Genomic DNA, 16353 nt, shown 5'->3' on the forward strand with positions numbered 1-16353 from the left:
TTTATTCTTAACCTCGTTCATGCGGATTCGCATGCATAATATAAAAGTGCCATCAAGTTATAATATTCTAACACAAGCTTGAAGCTTACATTACATTACATACATATAACATTCATGAGAGATTTTTTCGTACAGTTGAAAAAACAAAGACACTCTAAAGAATGATATTTTTAAAGCAATTTATAGTTACAAGTAGAGTATCCTTGTTTTACTCTATAATCTATTGATAAAATCTGATACAATTTCATATATTATATGTCGTTGATATGATAATATCGTTGTCCATGCCAAAACTACAGCTTGACATCGCGAAATTATGATTTTTTGACTTGTACCACTACAATAGTGGTACAAGTTGAAATGGTAACTGCAGTAATTTCCAGTTGAACAAAACCCGTTGACTCGGTGAGCGGACCTTGTTCACGATCAATACCAAGGTCTCAGGTTCGATGATCGCCTCTCGCCTCGCGCTCCTATGCACTTGCCAATCAATTTTTATCTGATAAGTATACTTAGTATTATTGTAAATTGATGAATTTTGTTTAATGTTTCGGTAATTTAAATTATATTTTATTGGACTATAAATGATATTTTGCTACATTTTGCTACTGATAACTATGTGTTTGATTATGATCCCACTAAATTGAAAAATAATAATTACTAAGTACATTAATTATCAAAAAGTCATGCACGTTTATGACAGCCAAATAAACTTACAAGCAATCTACATCACATCCTAAATCACGCCGACAAAGTAAAGTGAGTAAAGTAAAGTAAAATTTTTAGGCTAAGTAGGTACTTCTCCTACACGTAAGTTTTTTGCCGTCTATCTCATGGTGTGGAGTGTTATTGGATAGATTTTTCAAAAATATTGCGACTTGCTAGTGCGTGGGTACCATTACAATTCAGGAAAATATTTAACGTCATTAATTGCAAATTCCGAGTTAAGAGTCGTCGACTTCCCCTGTACGATTTGTAAAGTAACGAGAAAGACAAATTAAAATTGCAGTGATTTATCGTAGTAAAATAACGTTATAATTAAAATATTATACTTAATAAATTATTTATTATTTACGTAGCCTGCAGATCTTGAGGTCATTGTTACTGGTTACATTGTTGGTCAGCTGCTGTCAAAACGTGTTATGTACTACACAATGAAATGCTCGTCTTATCTTATGTATTGGCATACTGCATGCATGCTATGACTTGGCAATGACCTACATTTCTTATATTTCATTGATAACATTTATAATTTACTAGCTGCTGACGCCTGCTATTTCTTTCCCGTGGATATAGGTTTTTAAAAATCCCGTGGGAACTCATTGATTTTCCGGTATAACAAGTAACCTATGTGTTAATTCAGGGTATAATCTATCGTCACGAATTTCAGCCAAACCCGTCCAGTAGTTTTTGCATGAACGAGTAAAGGTGAACGCACACTTATCCGATCTGAACGCGTCGAAAGAGTCGAACGAAACAAATTTTAGAATTCTCTATATAAAATCTACTTCCGATTCGACGCGGGTAAGTGTGCGAGGTTTCATGAGATTTCATATACAGGATTCTAAAATTCGTTTCCTTCGGTTCGTTCGATGCGTTCGGCGCGGAAGTGTGCGTTCACCTTAACAAACACCCATACATCCATCCATACATATAAACATTCGTGTTTATAGTATTTTAGTATTATTGTTAGTTGTTGTATTAGTATTAATTATTATTATTCCATCTCTCTGTCACATTGAAAGGTAAAATCCATGTAAAATCCACTAACCAGGTAATTATACACTTACTCCATCAAGTTACTTACTTACTCCATCAAGTGAACCAAAAGTTTTTTGAGAATCGGAACATTAGTTCCGGAGATCTACCCAAACTTACAAACTTTAGGTGTTTAAATTATAAATGTAGATACGTTTAGATAAGGATAAAGTTAACACATAAGGACGTGTGAAGGCAGACCTAACTTCCGTTACCGCGTATTGTTGTCGTGACCTGGGATCCTGCTATCACTGCTTCCGAGTGCGAATGTGTTCACGATTACAAGTTTACTGCGACACGATCCATTACTGATAAGCGGTGAACTTGTTAGCTGACTGTAGTTTTGCAAAGGTCTGACGTTCCTAAGGCACGACACACACCGGCACCCAGCAGAGTCATTACAAGATATAACAAGTGTAAATTAAAAATTTATAACACCCCCGACAAGTGAAGGTTACAGTAACTAGAAAAGAACTGATAACTTTCAAACGGATGAACCGATTTTCTTAGATTATAGCTAAGAACACTCCCGATCAAGCCACCTTTCAAACAAAAAAACTAAATTAAAATCATTTTAGGAGCTAGGTTCATTAGTTTAGGAGCTACGATGCCACAGACAGATACACAGATACACACGTCAAACTTATAACACCCCTCTTTTTGGGTCGGGGGTTAAAAATCGATCAACTGCAAGTCGGACTCGCACACACGAAGGGTTCCGCACATATTGCACTAGAAATCTCAAACCAGTACGATAAAAATTTGCAAGTATTAACTTGTAATTATGTATTATTTTTGATGTAATTTAGTTAACTAATTATTTCGAGAACACAAATCTTTATTCGTTATCGTTCGAAATCTTTATTCTTTTGTGTCGGAACTTCAAATTCACGGTTTCGGAGTTTTTCCTTTATTTGTGCTATAACACATTAACTACCTGCCAAATTCATAATTTTAGGTCAGCGGGAAATATTTTACTTCTAGGTTTCTTGATAGACGAAAGACACATAAACACATAGACAACGAAGTGGTCCTATAGGGGATTCTTTTTGACTTTTTGAGGTACAGAACCCCGGATAAAAAGATTTTTTACTCAAATAAACATTCCCTAATAATTGCCTCTACCGGTAATTAAACCCTAGACCTCCCACTTACAAGACCACAGCGCTCACCACTGCATCAGAGAGGTAATCATCGACATAGGCATAGATTTTCAAAAATCAAAATCCACGTGGACGTGAAAGCTGTGTTAAAGTTTTTATCTGTAATACTCGCCTGCATTCCACTCCGCGTGTATGCAATGACCCTAATGTTACTGAAGTTGTTATCTCAGTGTGCATAAATAATGCATTGATAAAATCCGTCTCCTTAACACCTAGGTCAAAGTCACATCACTTTTCATGTTGAAACTTCCTTGAGATACTCGACTTCGTAAGATCAGCCCTCCAATTGTGTAAGAAAACCGTATTCATGGTTTTCGTTACTGTCAAGAAATTCTGCCCTTTGATTGGCAGTGAAAAAAAGTAAACAGCTAATAAAAAAAAATTTGATATGGACGCAATATATTTGGAGAAGTTTTCGGAATTTTTTTTATCGATCAAATTGCATCCAATTGTGTTTCTATTTCATGAGGACATTAGATAAAGGCCCAAAAAACATGTACCTATACCTATTGTAAGAGTACTAAGATTAGTGATTAAAGTTATTGTATTTACAGTTATCAAATTGTCAAAAGCTTCCAATAATCGCATTGCATTTAAGTGGTCTATAGACCATTTAAAATGTATTTTCAACTAAAAATTAAAAACAAAACAGGTTCCGACGAATTGAGGCCTGCCTCCTTTATTGAAGTAGGTTAAAAAACTTATCTAACCCGTGACATCTTGCTAGATGAAAATAAGTAAATATACTTACTACCTTAATATACCTTTATACCTAACTAGCTGATGCCCGCAGCTTCGCCCGCGAGGATTGGTCAGATCCCCTGAAGCATCAGGATTGAGGAGTTGGACTCCAAATTTTTATGAAACAATGTCGCAAAGTTCCTCTATCGATTAAAAAAGAAATGACGCAAATCGGTTCAGAAATCTCGGAGATTTCGGTGTACATAGGTAGAAAAACACAACTCCCTTTTTGAAAGTCGGTTAAAAAAGTAGCCTATGTTACTAACTGGTCAATTCTCTACTTGTCTGTGAAAATCCCGTCAAAATCGGTTCAGCCGTTCAAACAGACAGACAGACAGACAGACAGACAAAAATTTTAAAAACGTGTGATTCGGTTATAGTATCGTTCAAATAACCATATGACCTTAATATGCGGTAGTTATTTCGAAATTACAGACAGACACTCCAATTTTATTTATTAGTATAGATATACCTTTAAGCAGAAAGGTCATGGAAAATAACAAATCTGTACTTAGGTATCAAGTATTTCTAGAACCTAATTCGTTGCATTGCGGAAACCAATTAGTTACGCCTAATAAGAAGTTTAAATTCGATTGCTTGCAAGATTTGTTTTTTACCGACAATATGTTAGACAAATGATGTGTTAGACAAAGCCAACCGCGGAAATTAATTGATTTATTAATAATTAATATCTTTTATTTAGTTTAATCATTTATATCAATCATACTTCCTAATACCAGAGTCCAGAACAGATTAAATACAATAAAAACTGACCAAGTGCGAGTCGGAATCGCACACGAACGGTTCCGTAGCATAGTAAAGAAATACCTAACATTGTTTTATTTTTTAAATTTTCATGACGGCCATTTTGAAATTTTTATTTTTTGTTTGTTATTATTACGGCAATAGAAACACACAATCTGTGAAAATTTCAACCCTCTATCCATGGTTCATGATCCAAAATATGAATTAACGTCACCTGTAAGAATCACACAACTCATGTCACAATACGGTACAATTTCTTTATAGACAGACATGACGGGACTATAGGAACCCACGTGTTTTAGAATTCACTACGGAATCCTAACAATAACAATAAAAAAACAATGCTGTATATTAATATAACTGCATTGTTTTTATACTCAATTCTACTTCTACTAAAAGTACGTACCCGGAAATTTGACCTACGCTATGTGTTAGATATAATGTCTTAATTGTGTCTATTATTATAATATTATGTACTTATTTTTTTCTATATTAACATATTTCCGCTTGACTACTATCATACGGACAAAGATCATACCTACAGAATACAGATACAGATCATGCTGATAATAAAAATTAATTCATACTCCATACTAATATTATAAATGCGAAAGTTTGTCTGTCTATCTGTCTGCTATCTTTTCACAGTCCAACAGTTAAACCGATTTGGACGAGGTACATAGTTAGCTTACATCTCGGGGAAGGACATAGGCTACTTTTTATCCCGGAAAATCAAAAGGATTCTTAAAGGCCCGTCCGTTTAACCGAGGTACAGAGGAGGTTTATCTCGGAAAATAAAAGAATTCCTGTGGGTTTTTAAACAACCTAAATCCACGCGGACGTAGTCGGGGGCATTATCAAGTATTGTTTTGAGTGTTTGAATATGGGTACAAAAAGAGTGTAACAAAATGTAGATTATAATAATAGGTAGGTACCTGTTGTATAGCGATGATAGCCTGGTGGTTAACCTAGCCTTCTATTCGGGAAGTCGGGGGTTCGATCCCGGGCACGCACCTCTAACTTTTCGGAATTTAAACATCATCTTTGCTTTAGCGGTGGTGGAAAACATCGTGAGGAAACCTGTATGCCTGAGAGTCCATAATATTCCCAAAGACGTGCAAAGTCTGCCAATCAACAATCTGAACAATTGAAAAGAGCAACCGCCGAGTTTCTTGATGGTTCTTCTCGGTAGGAACGGCATTCCGAACCAGTGGTAAATTATTATTTGACGATTCAAAAGCACTTGTAAAAGTTTGGTTGAATAAAAATCTATTCTATTCTATTCTAATCCGCACTAAGCCAGCAAATGGGGTATCAAAATAAAGTACCTACTTTAAAAGGCAAGTAGGTACACCACTACTACTACTTATAGGGCTATTAGCTTGCCCCCGCCTGCCATTCATTTTCTAACATTTATGTTTATGACGTCCTTATCAATTTCTATTTTATAGAATACAAAACTTGTTTTTTTGCTTTTCAGTTACATACCTACTAAATATTTTATCATGTAATTCAGTTTTTGACGTAATCTTTTTAAAATTAAACTTTATGGTAATAGTTTTATTGCTGCATTCAAATTATTTAGATAAAATTACTATCTATTGCATGTGCTTATCATAATTTGTATTTAAATGAATAACTATATTGTATAAATATTGTTACCAATGCATAAAACTCATTCAAATTTAAATATGTTAGATTCCTGATAACGAAATAAAAAGCTCATTTGTACCAATATTAGGTAGGTACATGATAAACAACAAACAGTATAATTTTTGGCTAGGTACTTACTAATAATTAAATTTATTATTAACTTGCATACTTATCTCTAGTCATTAGAGTTTCATACATACTCATTAGTCTAATGAGTAGGTATGAATAATGAAACGAATTCGATATCCGCGTTTCTGTTTTCGCTTTTAACATATTCTGTCCTAAACTTCTTAGATCCAGTTTTATGACAAGCGATTAAAGTTGCTTAATTGACCGTTAAAATTTGACACATATTGCACAATCATATAATATCATGATTTGTTAACTTTGGAAAAAAACATAAAAAATAATAAAAAAAGTGAAAAAATATAAATTCTATTGTATTTTTTTCATTGATAATAATTATTAATTTAGTCAACACGCTATGGCAAACCAAATGCCGCTCTCTCAACACGTTCAAATAAAAACTGATTTGCAAAAAGGTTAATTACTTACCTACTTATTATTGATTTAACCATGAAATAAATAGCAAAAGGCGTTGACAAACATAAACTGGTGAACCATAAACCGTAATTGGACATAAAAATGCGTAAGGTCAAGGCACAAGAAATAAATCATAACGAAACCTTTATTTTTTATTACAATGTAGGATTTTTGCAAAAACTTAAAGCATTTCCGCAAATAGCGAGCTTAAGTTAAAAAAATCAAGTTTCATCTTTCAACCCATCGCCACCGACTCTCTGCTAGGCACGGTCTTCTCTCAGAGTGTTAATGGTTTAGCGCCTAAACCATTCTAGGGCCTAAACTTTAGGCGATAGTCCACCACACTGGACAATTAGTGCGGACTGACAGATTTTGAGAACATTAGGGAGAAGCCTCAGGCATATGGGTTTCCACGGTTTAAAGCATGTAATATTTAATTGCGTAAAATGAGAACTCCAAAAAATTTGACGTGCATGCCCCAGACCCACGGAATAGAAGGATGCCGAAATATGCTAACATCTATAAATAAGGTTATAAGATAAATTAATATATTTAGGTTTTAGCGCTTAGTTCATCCACCTATCAGCCTGTAAGTGTCTACTGCTGGACTTAGTTAAAAAGTAGCTAATGTCACTCTCCAGGTCTTTAACTATACCTACTCATGCTATAAATCATATATCGATCCGTTATTCCGTTTCGACGTGATTGAAGGAAAAACCAACAAACACTTTTGCATTTATGTGATTAGAATAGAATAGATTTTTATTCAAATAAACTTTTACAAGTGCTTTTGAATCGTCAAATAATTTACCACTGGTTTGGAATGCCGTTCCTACAAACATTTACGATTTACGATTACGATTGTACAAAACAGTCGCAAATCGTAAAAAATATTTGCCTTACTAGTGCAAAACCATTTAATCCGTGTATAAATACAGTGCAACGTTACAATTACGTTAAGCGTCCCTATATTTACGTCTGTCGTCAAGTAAATCGATATCTAATTAATTAAATTGGCTACATAAATCAATAGGCGGTCCCGCCTGTCTTTACTATTGATGTCATTGTTGTGGAACCTTCGGATAATAATCTTTAGGCGGATGCTGTGCCTTCTATGGTAGGTACTTTCAGGGTTAGACGAAGAACAGGTATGTTCACATTTTCGTCAGCAAAAATACGATTTAGTATAATGTAGGTAGGATAACAAGCACCATACCTAAAGGAGTTAGCTGTTTTGTTTTGCTTGATCAAGCAGCTTGATGCGCCCGTCAGGCAGCTTGAGTCAAGCAAACGGCACTTTTTAGGGTTCCGTACCTCAAAAGGAAAACGGAACCCTTATAGGATCACTTTGTTGTCTGTCTGTCTCATTTCTCTCGGTTTTCTCATTTCTCGAACACTGTGCGGACTTCGCGTCAAGCAAAAATATAAAATCGCACAAATCAGCGTAAATTTTTTAGACCGTTTTTTTGATGGGGGCTATCTCAAAAACTAAACTAGTTAGGAATATGAAATTTCGGTATATACAATGTTTGCTTGCTCCATATAATATAATGTTTGCTTGATGCTTGACTTAAACTGTAAGCATCAAGCAAATATTGTAAACGGTCAAAATGCTTGGCTCAAGCAAAATATACATGCTTGACGTCAAGCTGGTTGACCGTCTCGGAAGCTCTTAGGCTGAGATCAGGAAAAAATCGGGAGAGTAAGGAATATTACGCAAAACTATTATTTTATATTTTAGATGGATTTGAATTTTGAAAATTTGGACAGAACAACGTCTGTCGTATCAGCTAGCATATAATTTATTAGGGCAAAAATATAAATAATTATAATATCTTAATAACTTTATATGTAATTCTTTATTGACACCAATAAAATACAAAAGGATAGATTACAAAAAGAAAGAGAACTTAAAAGGTACTAAGTGCATAACTAAACAATTTTATGGGCATGAAAAAGTTACATCAACCCAAGAAATGAATGGCATGAGGACGTAGATAGACAAGAATGCCGCAATGCTTGAAGTCTCCCACAACAAAACAAAAGGGGGAGAATACTTAAACTATATCAAGGTAATACAATGCCGCAGTATAAAGACAAATACAGTGGTCTGATGCCTTTGATCTCTTGGTAAAGGCCCTAAAACCCTTCAAAATAATTCACGGGCCCTAACCAAGCACGGATCCACCGTTGTAGACCAATCCAACCCTAATAGACTTGTGATGGCACACTTTCACGGTCTATAAAGATCGATAGTAATACAAAATAGTTCCTTTAGATAGTTTGATGATATTATATCCAATGCCATAATAAAATAAAAAACAATGACTCCTCAAAAACAACTAACATTTTACAGGTTTATTAATTCACTAGTGTTCGCCCCACGGCTTTGCCCACGTGGAACTATACGCTGTACAAAATCTTGGTCAGAGTGTCGTATATTTTGTAAATATCTTCTTTGTAGGAATACACTATATCGATCATGAACGAGTTCATACTCTGACTCACACTTAGACGATTTTCGGTTGGCTTGCCCTCAATCTTTTTTGAGGGTTGAACCAGCGCCTGGCCCTAACTCCGTAGGAAAAGTTAGGCTCCTTCGTCCAGCGCTTACTCGTACGATTGCTCTGTCTAGGCGACTTCGTCGAACCTCTGTAGGTAATGTCATATCCTTACTCTGTGACATTGTTATGTAAATGCAGCAAACACTTAGATTGGACTAACCTACTTTGTAAAGACTATCAGAATGATACTGGAACAATTAAGCTTTTATTTTATACAAACTTGGTCTTTATTCTAAAGGTTAAAGGTCTTTATTATATTGACCACAATCGGTTAAATAAAGTGGTATGTAGATACTGCATTTTGCTGTTTTACTTCAAGTCACGACCTTGATACATTAAGTGATTTAGGGTCTAAGAGAGAGGCACAATGAATAATTTTATCTTGTTTATTACATATACATTTACATATACACTAATTTATATACAACTAGATGATCTCAGTGACTTCGACGGCGTGGATTTGGGTTTGTAAAAATCTCGTGGAAAATCCTTGATTTATCGGAATAAAAGTATAATAAGCTACCTTTACATTTTTCATATAAATCGATTGTAGCCGCGAGGGGTAGACCCGAATTATTTTATAAAAGCTGAAAGTTTCTCTTCATATTGTCCCTAACACAGGAAAAAACGTTCAGCGTCAAACAACTTTATAAAGTTTGAATCATGGTGGCTTTGGGATACAAGAGGTGTAAAAATTTTACAAAAAAAATAATTAAGTACACATTATTTAGTCGAACTTCAAAGTCGCTGATCGTTCTACCCTATGTTGGGGACAATACGAAGAGAAACTTTCAGTTTTTATAAAATAACGTTGATTGGCTCTCTCTCTATTAAACGGAAGGGTTTTTAAAAATCCCGTGGGAACTCTTTGATTTTCCAGGATAAGTAGCCTATCTCAGTCCCCCGGATAGGTATAAGCTAACTCTGTAGTCTGTACTTTTCATCAAAATCGGTTAAACTATTGGGACGCGAAAAGCAAACAGACAGACAGACAGACAGACAAACTTTCGTATTTATATAGTAATAAATATTATAATAGGAATGGCAACTAGTGTAAAGACTTAATTATATTGTGTTGCCTTGCTGCCTAATTTTATAGGTGGGTACTGTTAAGTATTCTGTTATACACTCGATTGAGCAATCAAAATGTCCATAATATTAACTGTAAATGCAAGTGTCTATCTGTTAATTAACGTTTCACGGCTCACCCGTTTAAAACCTATTGAGACAAAATTTGATATATTTTATGGATTACATTCCGGGGAATACGGAGATTGGCTCCTTTTTGTCCTAGAAAATCAAAGAGTTCCCACGGGATTCAAAAATAAACCTGTACATCCACGCTGATGAAGTTGCAAGCATCATCTGATAATTTAATTAAAATAGGTACCTCTTAATTAGTCTAAAAAAATATGTACTCTGTACTGCCAACATTTAAAAACGAATCATTACTATATCGTACCTACATACTTCAGATAGGGGTTGGTGGGTTGGAATTAGATCATTCCAGTCATATTCCAGTTTCAATATCATCATCTCTAAATTGATGATGAGTAAGATGACAATAAAGAACTTTGTCACGTCTTTTGTAACCCTATATCGGGTTGCGGTGACGCATACAATAGGTCATTCATAAACTCGATCCCTCATGGGACGATTCCCATGTCAGTGTGTTACCACCTGTATTTCTGGGTTGGCATCATGGAGCAAGCGGTATTTAATATTTTGTTGATTTTAGTTAAAATATTTTTTTAATATTTCGAAAGTCACATCACAAACTCTTTAGGTACCTACCTATAAAATAAGAAATAAAAATTTACAATACATAACAAAAAAACAAATTCAAGCATAAGTATTATTTAGTCAATTTAAAAAATCAAATGAGGCCTGTATCAAGACCTCTAATAATAAAAAAATCTGCAATGACTTTGTGAAAATCGAATGCGACATAGCAAGCTTTTATGAACGTTCTCATCGAAAAAGCACAGTGGATTTTTGAAGTGAAAACTAGTTGGCGAGTTGGGCGATTTCGGAATGAAGTTACCTTTAGGATCGCGTCACCGACATGCTAATGTTAATAGTGCTCGGAGTGTACCTAAAACTACACTAATGTTATAATAGTTTCAATTAGGTACATTTTTATGAAGAAAATATTACAATAAAACTTAAAGCTAGCCTTATCTAATTACTATACAAATCATGCCCGCATGGAATGGTGCCAAGGATACTGGCTGCATTTCCACGCTGGACAGCCAGGCTGATCCGTTGCGCAAAAAATGAGCCAGCCCTTCTGTTACCCGATGAGGCTATTTAAACGCGGTGAAAATATGTCTCGTAAAAATTTTTTTACTTACAAATAATATGAATTTGAAAATCCAAAAAAAGTATAAGCGTTTAGTATTTATTTTATAGTTTTAAGTTTAAGTTTAATTCTTCTGTCAGCAGTCCCCACTGATTACCATTTTTTTTATATTCTCAGTATATTCGTGCAGACTTGTTTTTCAACAAATGTTTTTCTTTATTTTCAGTTAGCAGACAACCTGCCCCAACAGCTTTCCGAGCTAAATATTCGCCCCCGGGCGATTAAACATGGATACACGTTGCAGAAACTTACGCCAAAGGATAAGGAAGCTGTGATAGAATTTTTAAGAAGGTAAGTTTTATGACTGAAACGTCACATATGTCCAAAATCCCTTAGTCTTAGCTAATTAAAAAAAAAATGTATTAATATGTCTGTATAAAAAAATGTCTTCTATTAACATAAATTAATTCGTGAAAATATTTTTAATGCTAGTACTATTTTTCTTTTCATGTAGGTACGATACAAAATAGCTACTTTTCAAATTACTTTTTGTGTATTGACGCCAAATTGAAACTCCTAATAGCTCAGACAAGTAGTAAGTCAAAAAAATAAATCAATTGAATTGAATAAACTAACTTATATTAACTAAGTATTTAAAAACAATTCGACGAACGACGAATTCGTCGAAGCCTATTGAATAACTAGTAAAGCTCAAAACATAACGGACGTTCTTAGTAAAGTGAAAGCTTGAAAAAAGATTTGTCTACCTCTACAGTCTACGATGGGCTCTACGAGACGATACGGCGACTGTAATATCCCTACGAAATACGAAAGGTACATTAGATGGTCTGTGACTCAATCAAGTCTATAATTTATCATACAGACTATGCTGTTAAAAGCCAATTAGGTACTTACAAATTATGATTTGTCCCCAGATTCTTCTTCCTCGACGAGCCCCTGAATCAAACGATCAATCTTCTAGAAACACCTGAGTCCCGCTGCTACGAGCTAGAGGAGTACGCTTCCAGTTCACTCGCTGACGGCGCTTCCATAGCAGCCGTCGACGAGAACGGCGACTACGTAGGCATTGTTATCAACGGAGTTGTTAGACGAGAGGTGAGCTACGACTGCTATGATTACCAATGTGCTAGAAACCCATAGCAACGAGCTAGAGTGCTTCCATAGCAGGTGTCGAAGAGAACATCGACTACATAAGCATTGCCATCAACGGAGTTGTAAGACGAGAGGAGCTACGAATCTACGGTATACGAATATCAATGTGCTAGAAACACCTGAGTTCTGGTAGCTAGTATTTGAATCCCGGATGATTATGCTACTAGGTAACTCGCTCTACAATCGCGACTATTTATATCTATGAAAAAGTGGTAGGTATACGTCTACGAAATAATCTATCATCTATTTCTAAACTTATAATTACCTTCTCTGATTGAACCTCCGACATAAAAAGAAGGGTGTCGACTGTCGTAATCGCGAAAAAAGTTATTAAAGCTTGGTTTATTAGTTTAACCTTAGTTAAATTGTTTTAGAAGCAGTATCTAGGTATGAAATAAGAATCGTAATGTAAGTACATACTTACTATAGATATTACATTGGTATGTAATGTGCTTGTTAATGCAGTAACGCTATAAAACTTGAGAACACCAAGCCATAATTAAAAGCGTCATTAATTAATTAACTTGAAGGAGGTGCCGGTGCAAAACACTATATTATATACATATGGGCGTGGCATGACTCAATCTAAACAACTGATCTTCCACACAATATATTAGTCCCATAGACTTACGATTTTTTCGCTACCCCGCGATCTCTCCAATTATATTTCTTCGAGCCCTAGGGCTTACTCCTGAGTCCGGGCGGAGCTTCGCGTTAGCCACCCTCTTATAACGCTGCACTCAATCCGAAACTTTCAAAAAAGGTCAAGTGCAAGTCCGACTCGCATATAAAGGGTTCCGTACCATCGTACAAGAAATACTTTTTAGTGCATTCATATTTTATTTTTCATATTTATTTCATAGCATTGTGAAATTTTTATTATTTGTTGTTATACCGGCAATTGGCACAATCTGTGAAAATGTCAACTCTGTACCTATTACGGTTCACAAGATACAGCCTGCTGACTGACAGACGGAGAGCGGAGGCTTTGTAATAGGGTCCCGTTGACACCCTTTGGGTACGGTACCCTAAAAAAATCCCCTACCATTCTATGATTGTGGTGTGAAGTGTGAATCAGCCCTAACGATAACTTTGTCGCGGCAATAATTGCCAGACCTTTTAAGTTTAACAACTGTAAATGCACTGTATTGTAAGTTAATAGGTGTTGAAACTTCCGCCCAGGTGTTGATTGAATGTCAACATTACGGGACGTGTAATGATTTTCAATTATGATTATATTAAGTAGGTATATGTAACAAATCACCGCGAGGTGATTATTTAGTTTAAAGCTTATATTTCCTGACAATCTCCCTGTCGTAGTGGTAAACCCTGTGTTTCTTGTAAGTGGGACGTCCCAGGTTTACAATTTCTGATTTGTCTCTGAATTAAATCAATCCTACTTGACCAAATAAATCCATTTTCTAAATTTGAACTCCAATTCGGCACCTTTTACAACGAAAATATTTTTTTATTGACGGACAGACGGGCAAAGTGGCACCAAGGATTCCTTTTTACCATACCGGTACAAAACCCTTAAAGATGAATTTATTTATTCCCATTATCGTCATAATCTAAAGGAATTTAAGTCCTATTCACGGTTCAGGAAAAAAGATCATAGCCGATATCGAGATAGTTGTTTGTAACCTGTTCTACTAACCCATTATTATATTGTGGTTGGATAGCATTATCTCGGAGCCTTGATAATAGAATCTGTATCAGACTAGGTATTATAAAAACTAATGATAGGGGAAGAGGACAATAAACGCTTGACATAGGTGACTAACAACTGTTTTCCCCCACTCTACCCATTAATCTCGAGAATAATTAATTAACACTCGAAAGTAAAATATTTGGACCCCATCACGGTCTAGTTATTGAATTGACAATCAGGTTCAATTTTGACAAAACGGTTAACCGTCGAATCCTTGGGTCAAATCCGACTAAGCTGGGCATCGTTCGGAAAGGTTCGAAACATTTTCTTGTCCAAAATTCATAGGTTCATCAAATGACAAAAACAGACGTAACATTTAGAAGCTTTTAAGCCTACGTTTCTACCCATATAACCATTTTATTTCTAAAATTACAACCGTATGTTTTGTGGTTTTGTAGGACGTAGACTACACGGACAAATCGGACGACTGCCCACACCCAAAGTTCAAGCGAATTCTCAAACTGTTGGGGCATTTGGACCGCGAAGCCAGGATCTGGGACAAGCTGGACCAAAGCTGCCACACCGTCGTGGAGGTCAGGATAGCGTCCACTCACAGCGACTGGAGAGGCAGAGGGTTGATGAGGGTACTCTGCGAAGAGACTGAGTAAGTAGTTTTTTTTTAATTTATAGCACTCGAGCACAAAATACATACCTTCTTATTTTGTGACTCGGGATTAATGTAGCCATCTATAATTGAAAGAATTTTTAGGATCGGGTCATTAGTTCCGGAGATTTCCTACGTTCAAAACTTCAAATGTACTACTTACTACCTCTTCTTAATCCATAATATGCGAAAACTATAAATGCGAAAGTGTGCCTGTCTGTCTGTCTGTCTGTCTATCCACTTAACCGATTTTGGCGAAATTTGGTACAGAGATAGCTGATCGTAGGCAGGACGGTAGGTAGACGGTTTAGTAGGTAGACGGTAGGTAGTAGATCGTAGGTAGACGGTAGGTAGAAAATCAATGAATTCCTACAGGTTTTTTAAAAATCTTAATCCACGCGGACGAAGTCGTGGGCATTATCTAAGTACTATAGGTACATATAATATGTAGTTCAACTTAGGCACTTGACCGACGTAGGAACTTTATAACCAAGGAACATTTATACTCTTTTATAACGGTCTTGTTGGCTCGCCGGTAAAGATTGTTGGTAGATCATCCGCAGTTTTGTATATCCGTCGTAATCTTTACCGCAAGCTCGCTCGTCGATCAAGCTTTTTATAGTCTGAGAGGAAGTGCTTCAAACAGTTCCTTCTCGGGAGATTTTTTTATTTCATTCCGTTTCAACTACTTCCGTTTGATATGTGTTTCGTCTAATAAAACCATTTTCATAACTACGCTCGTGCCGTAAATGGTTTTTTTATTTTTTAACCGACCAAAAAGGAATTGGTTCTCAATTCGGCCCGTTATGTACACCAATTTTCAAACATTTTGTTGTATAAACCAAAATATAATTGTAACGTTCATTTTACTCTAGAAAATGGATCATCGAAATTAACGCAGAAAAGACCATGCGGACTATATTATACTGTTGCAGTTAAAATACCCAAGTACGGAACCGTTAGTGTGCGAGCCTGACTCCCACTTGACCGGTTTTTGTATTTAAATCTAGGTAGCTATAAGTAGGTACTATATAACATATAGGTATAAAACTTTAAAACTAAACTAAAAACTTGTACCTACTTATATGAGCATTTTTCCAACATTGCAAATATAAATATAAGTACAGGAAGAGATACGGTTTCAAACGTTAACGTATCCTGCTCGCCTCAGTTTTTCAATAATTTTGCAATCATAATTTGCACTAGAAAATATTCTGACCACTGACCTCTACTAATACAAACACACTGGAACTGCGATAAAAAGCTTGGCGGTGGCTTTGCTTTTTTTTTAAGTGAAAGCAGTAGTGAGCGTCATGTGAACGTACCTACTTGGAACCAAAGAGCATGTTATCACTAACTAAATTTTACAGATGACA

General features: G+C 35.5%; 1 protein-coding gene across 3 annotated transcripts in view; it reads left to right on the plus strand.

Annotated features, from left to right (window-relative positions):
* Window positions 1-16353, plus strand: part of LOC123873178 (arylalkylamine N-acetyltransferase 1-like) — an 89430-nt gene that overhangs the window by 59010 nt on the left and 14067 nt on the right. For 2 of the 3 annotated variants that reach the window (XM_045917904.1, XM_045917902.1), the window contains exons 2-4: window positions 11716-11840; window positions 12425-12605; window positions 14772-14977. In XM_045917904.1, coding sequence (XP_045773860.1) covers window positions 11716-11840; window positions 12425-12605; window positions 14772-14977 — 512 coding nt within the window. Of the gene's footprint in view, window positions 1-10836; window positions 10901-11715; window positions 11841-12424; window positions 12606-14771; window positions 14978-16353 lie in introns of those variants that run through there. The other variant, XM_045917903.1, reaches the window with a different exon arrangement.

The sequence above is a fragment of the Maniola jurtina genome, chromosome 16 (assembly GCF_905333055.1).
Source record: "Maniola jurtina chromosome 16, ilManJurt1.1, whole genome shotgun sequence".
In the NCBI taxonomy this organism is placed as follows: Eukaryota; Metazoa; Arthropoda; class Insecta; order Lepidoptera; family Nymphalidae; genus Maniola; species Maniola jurtina.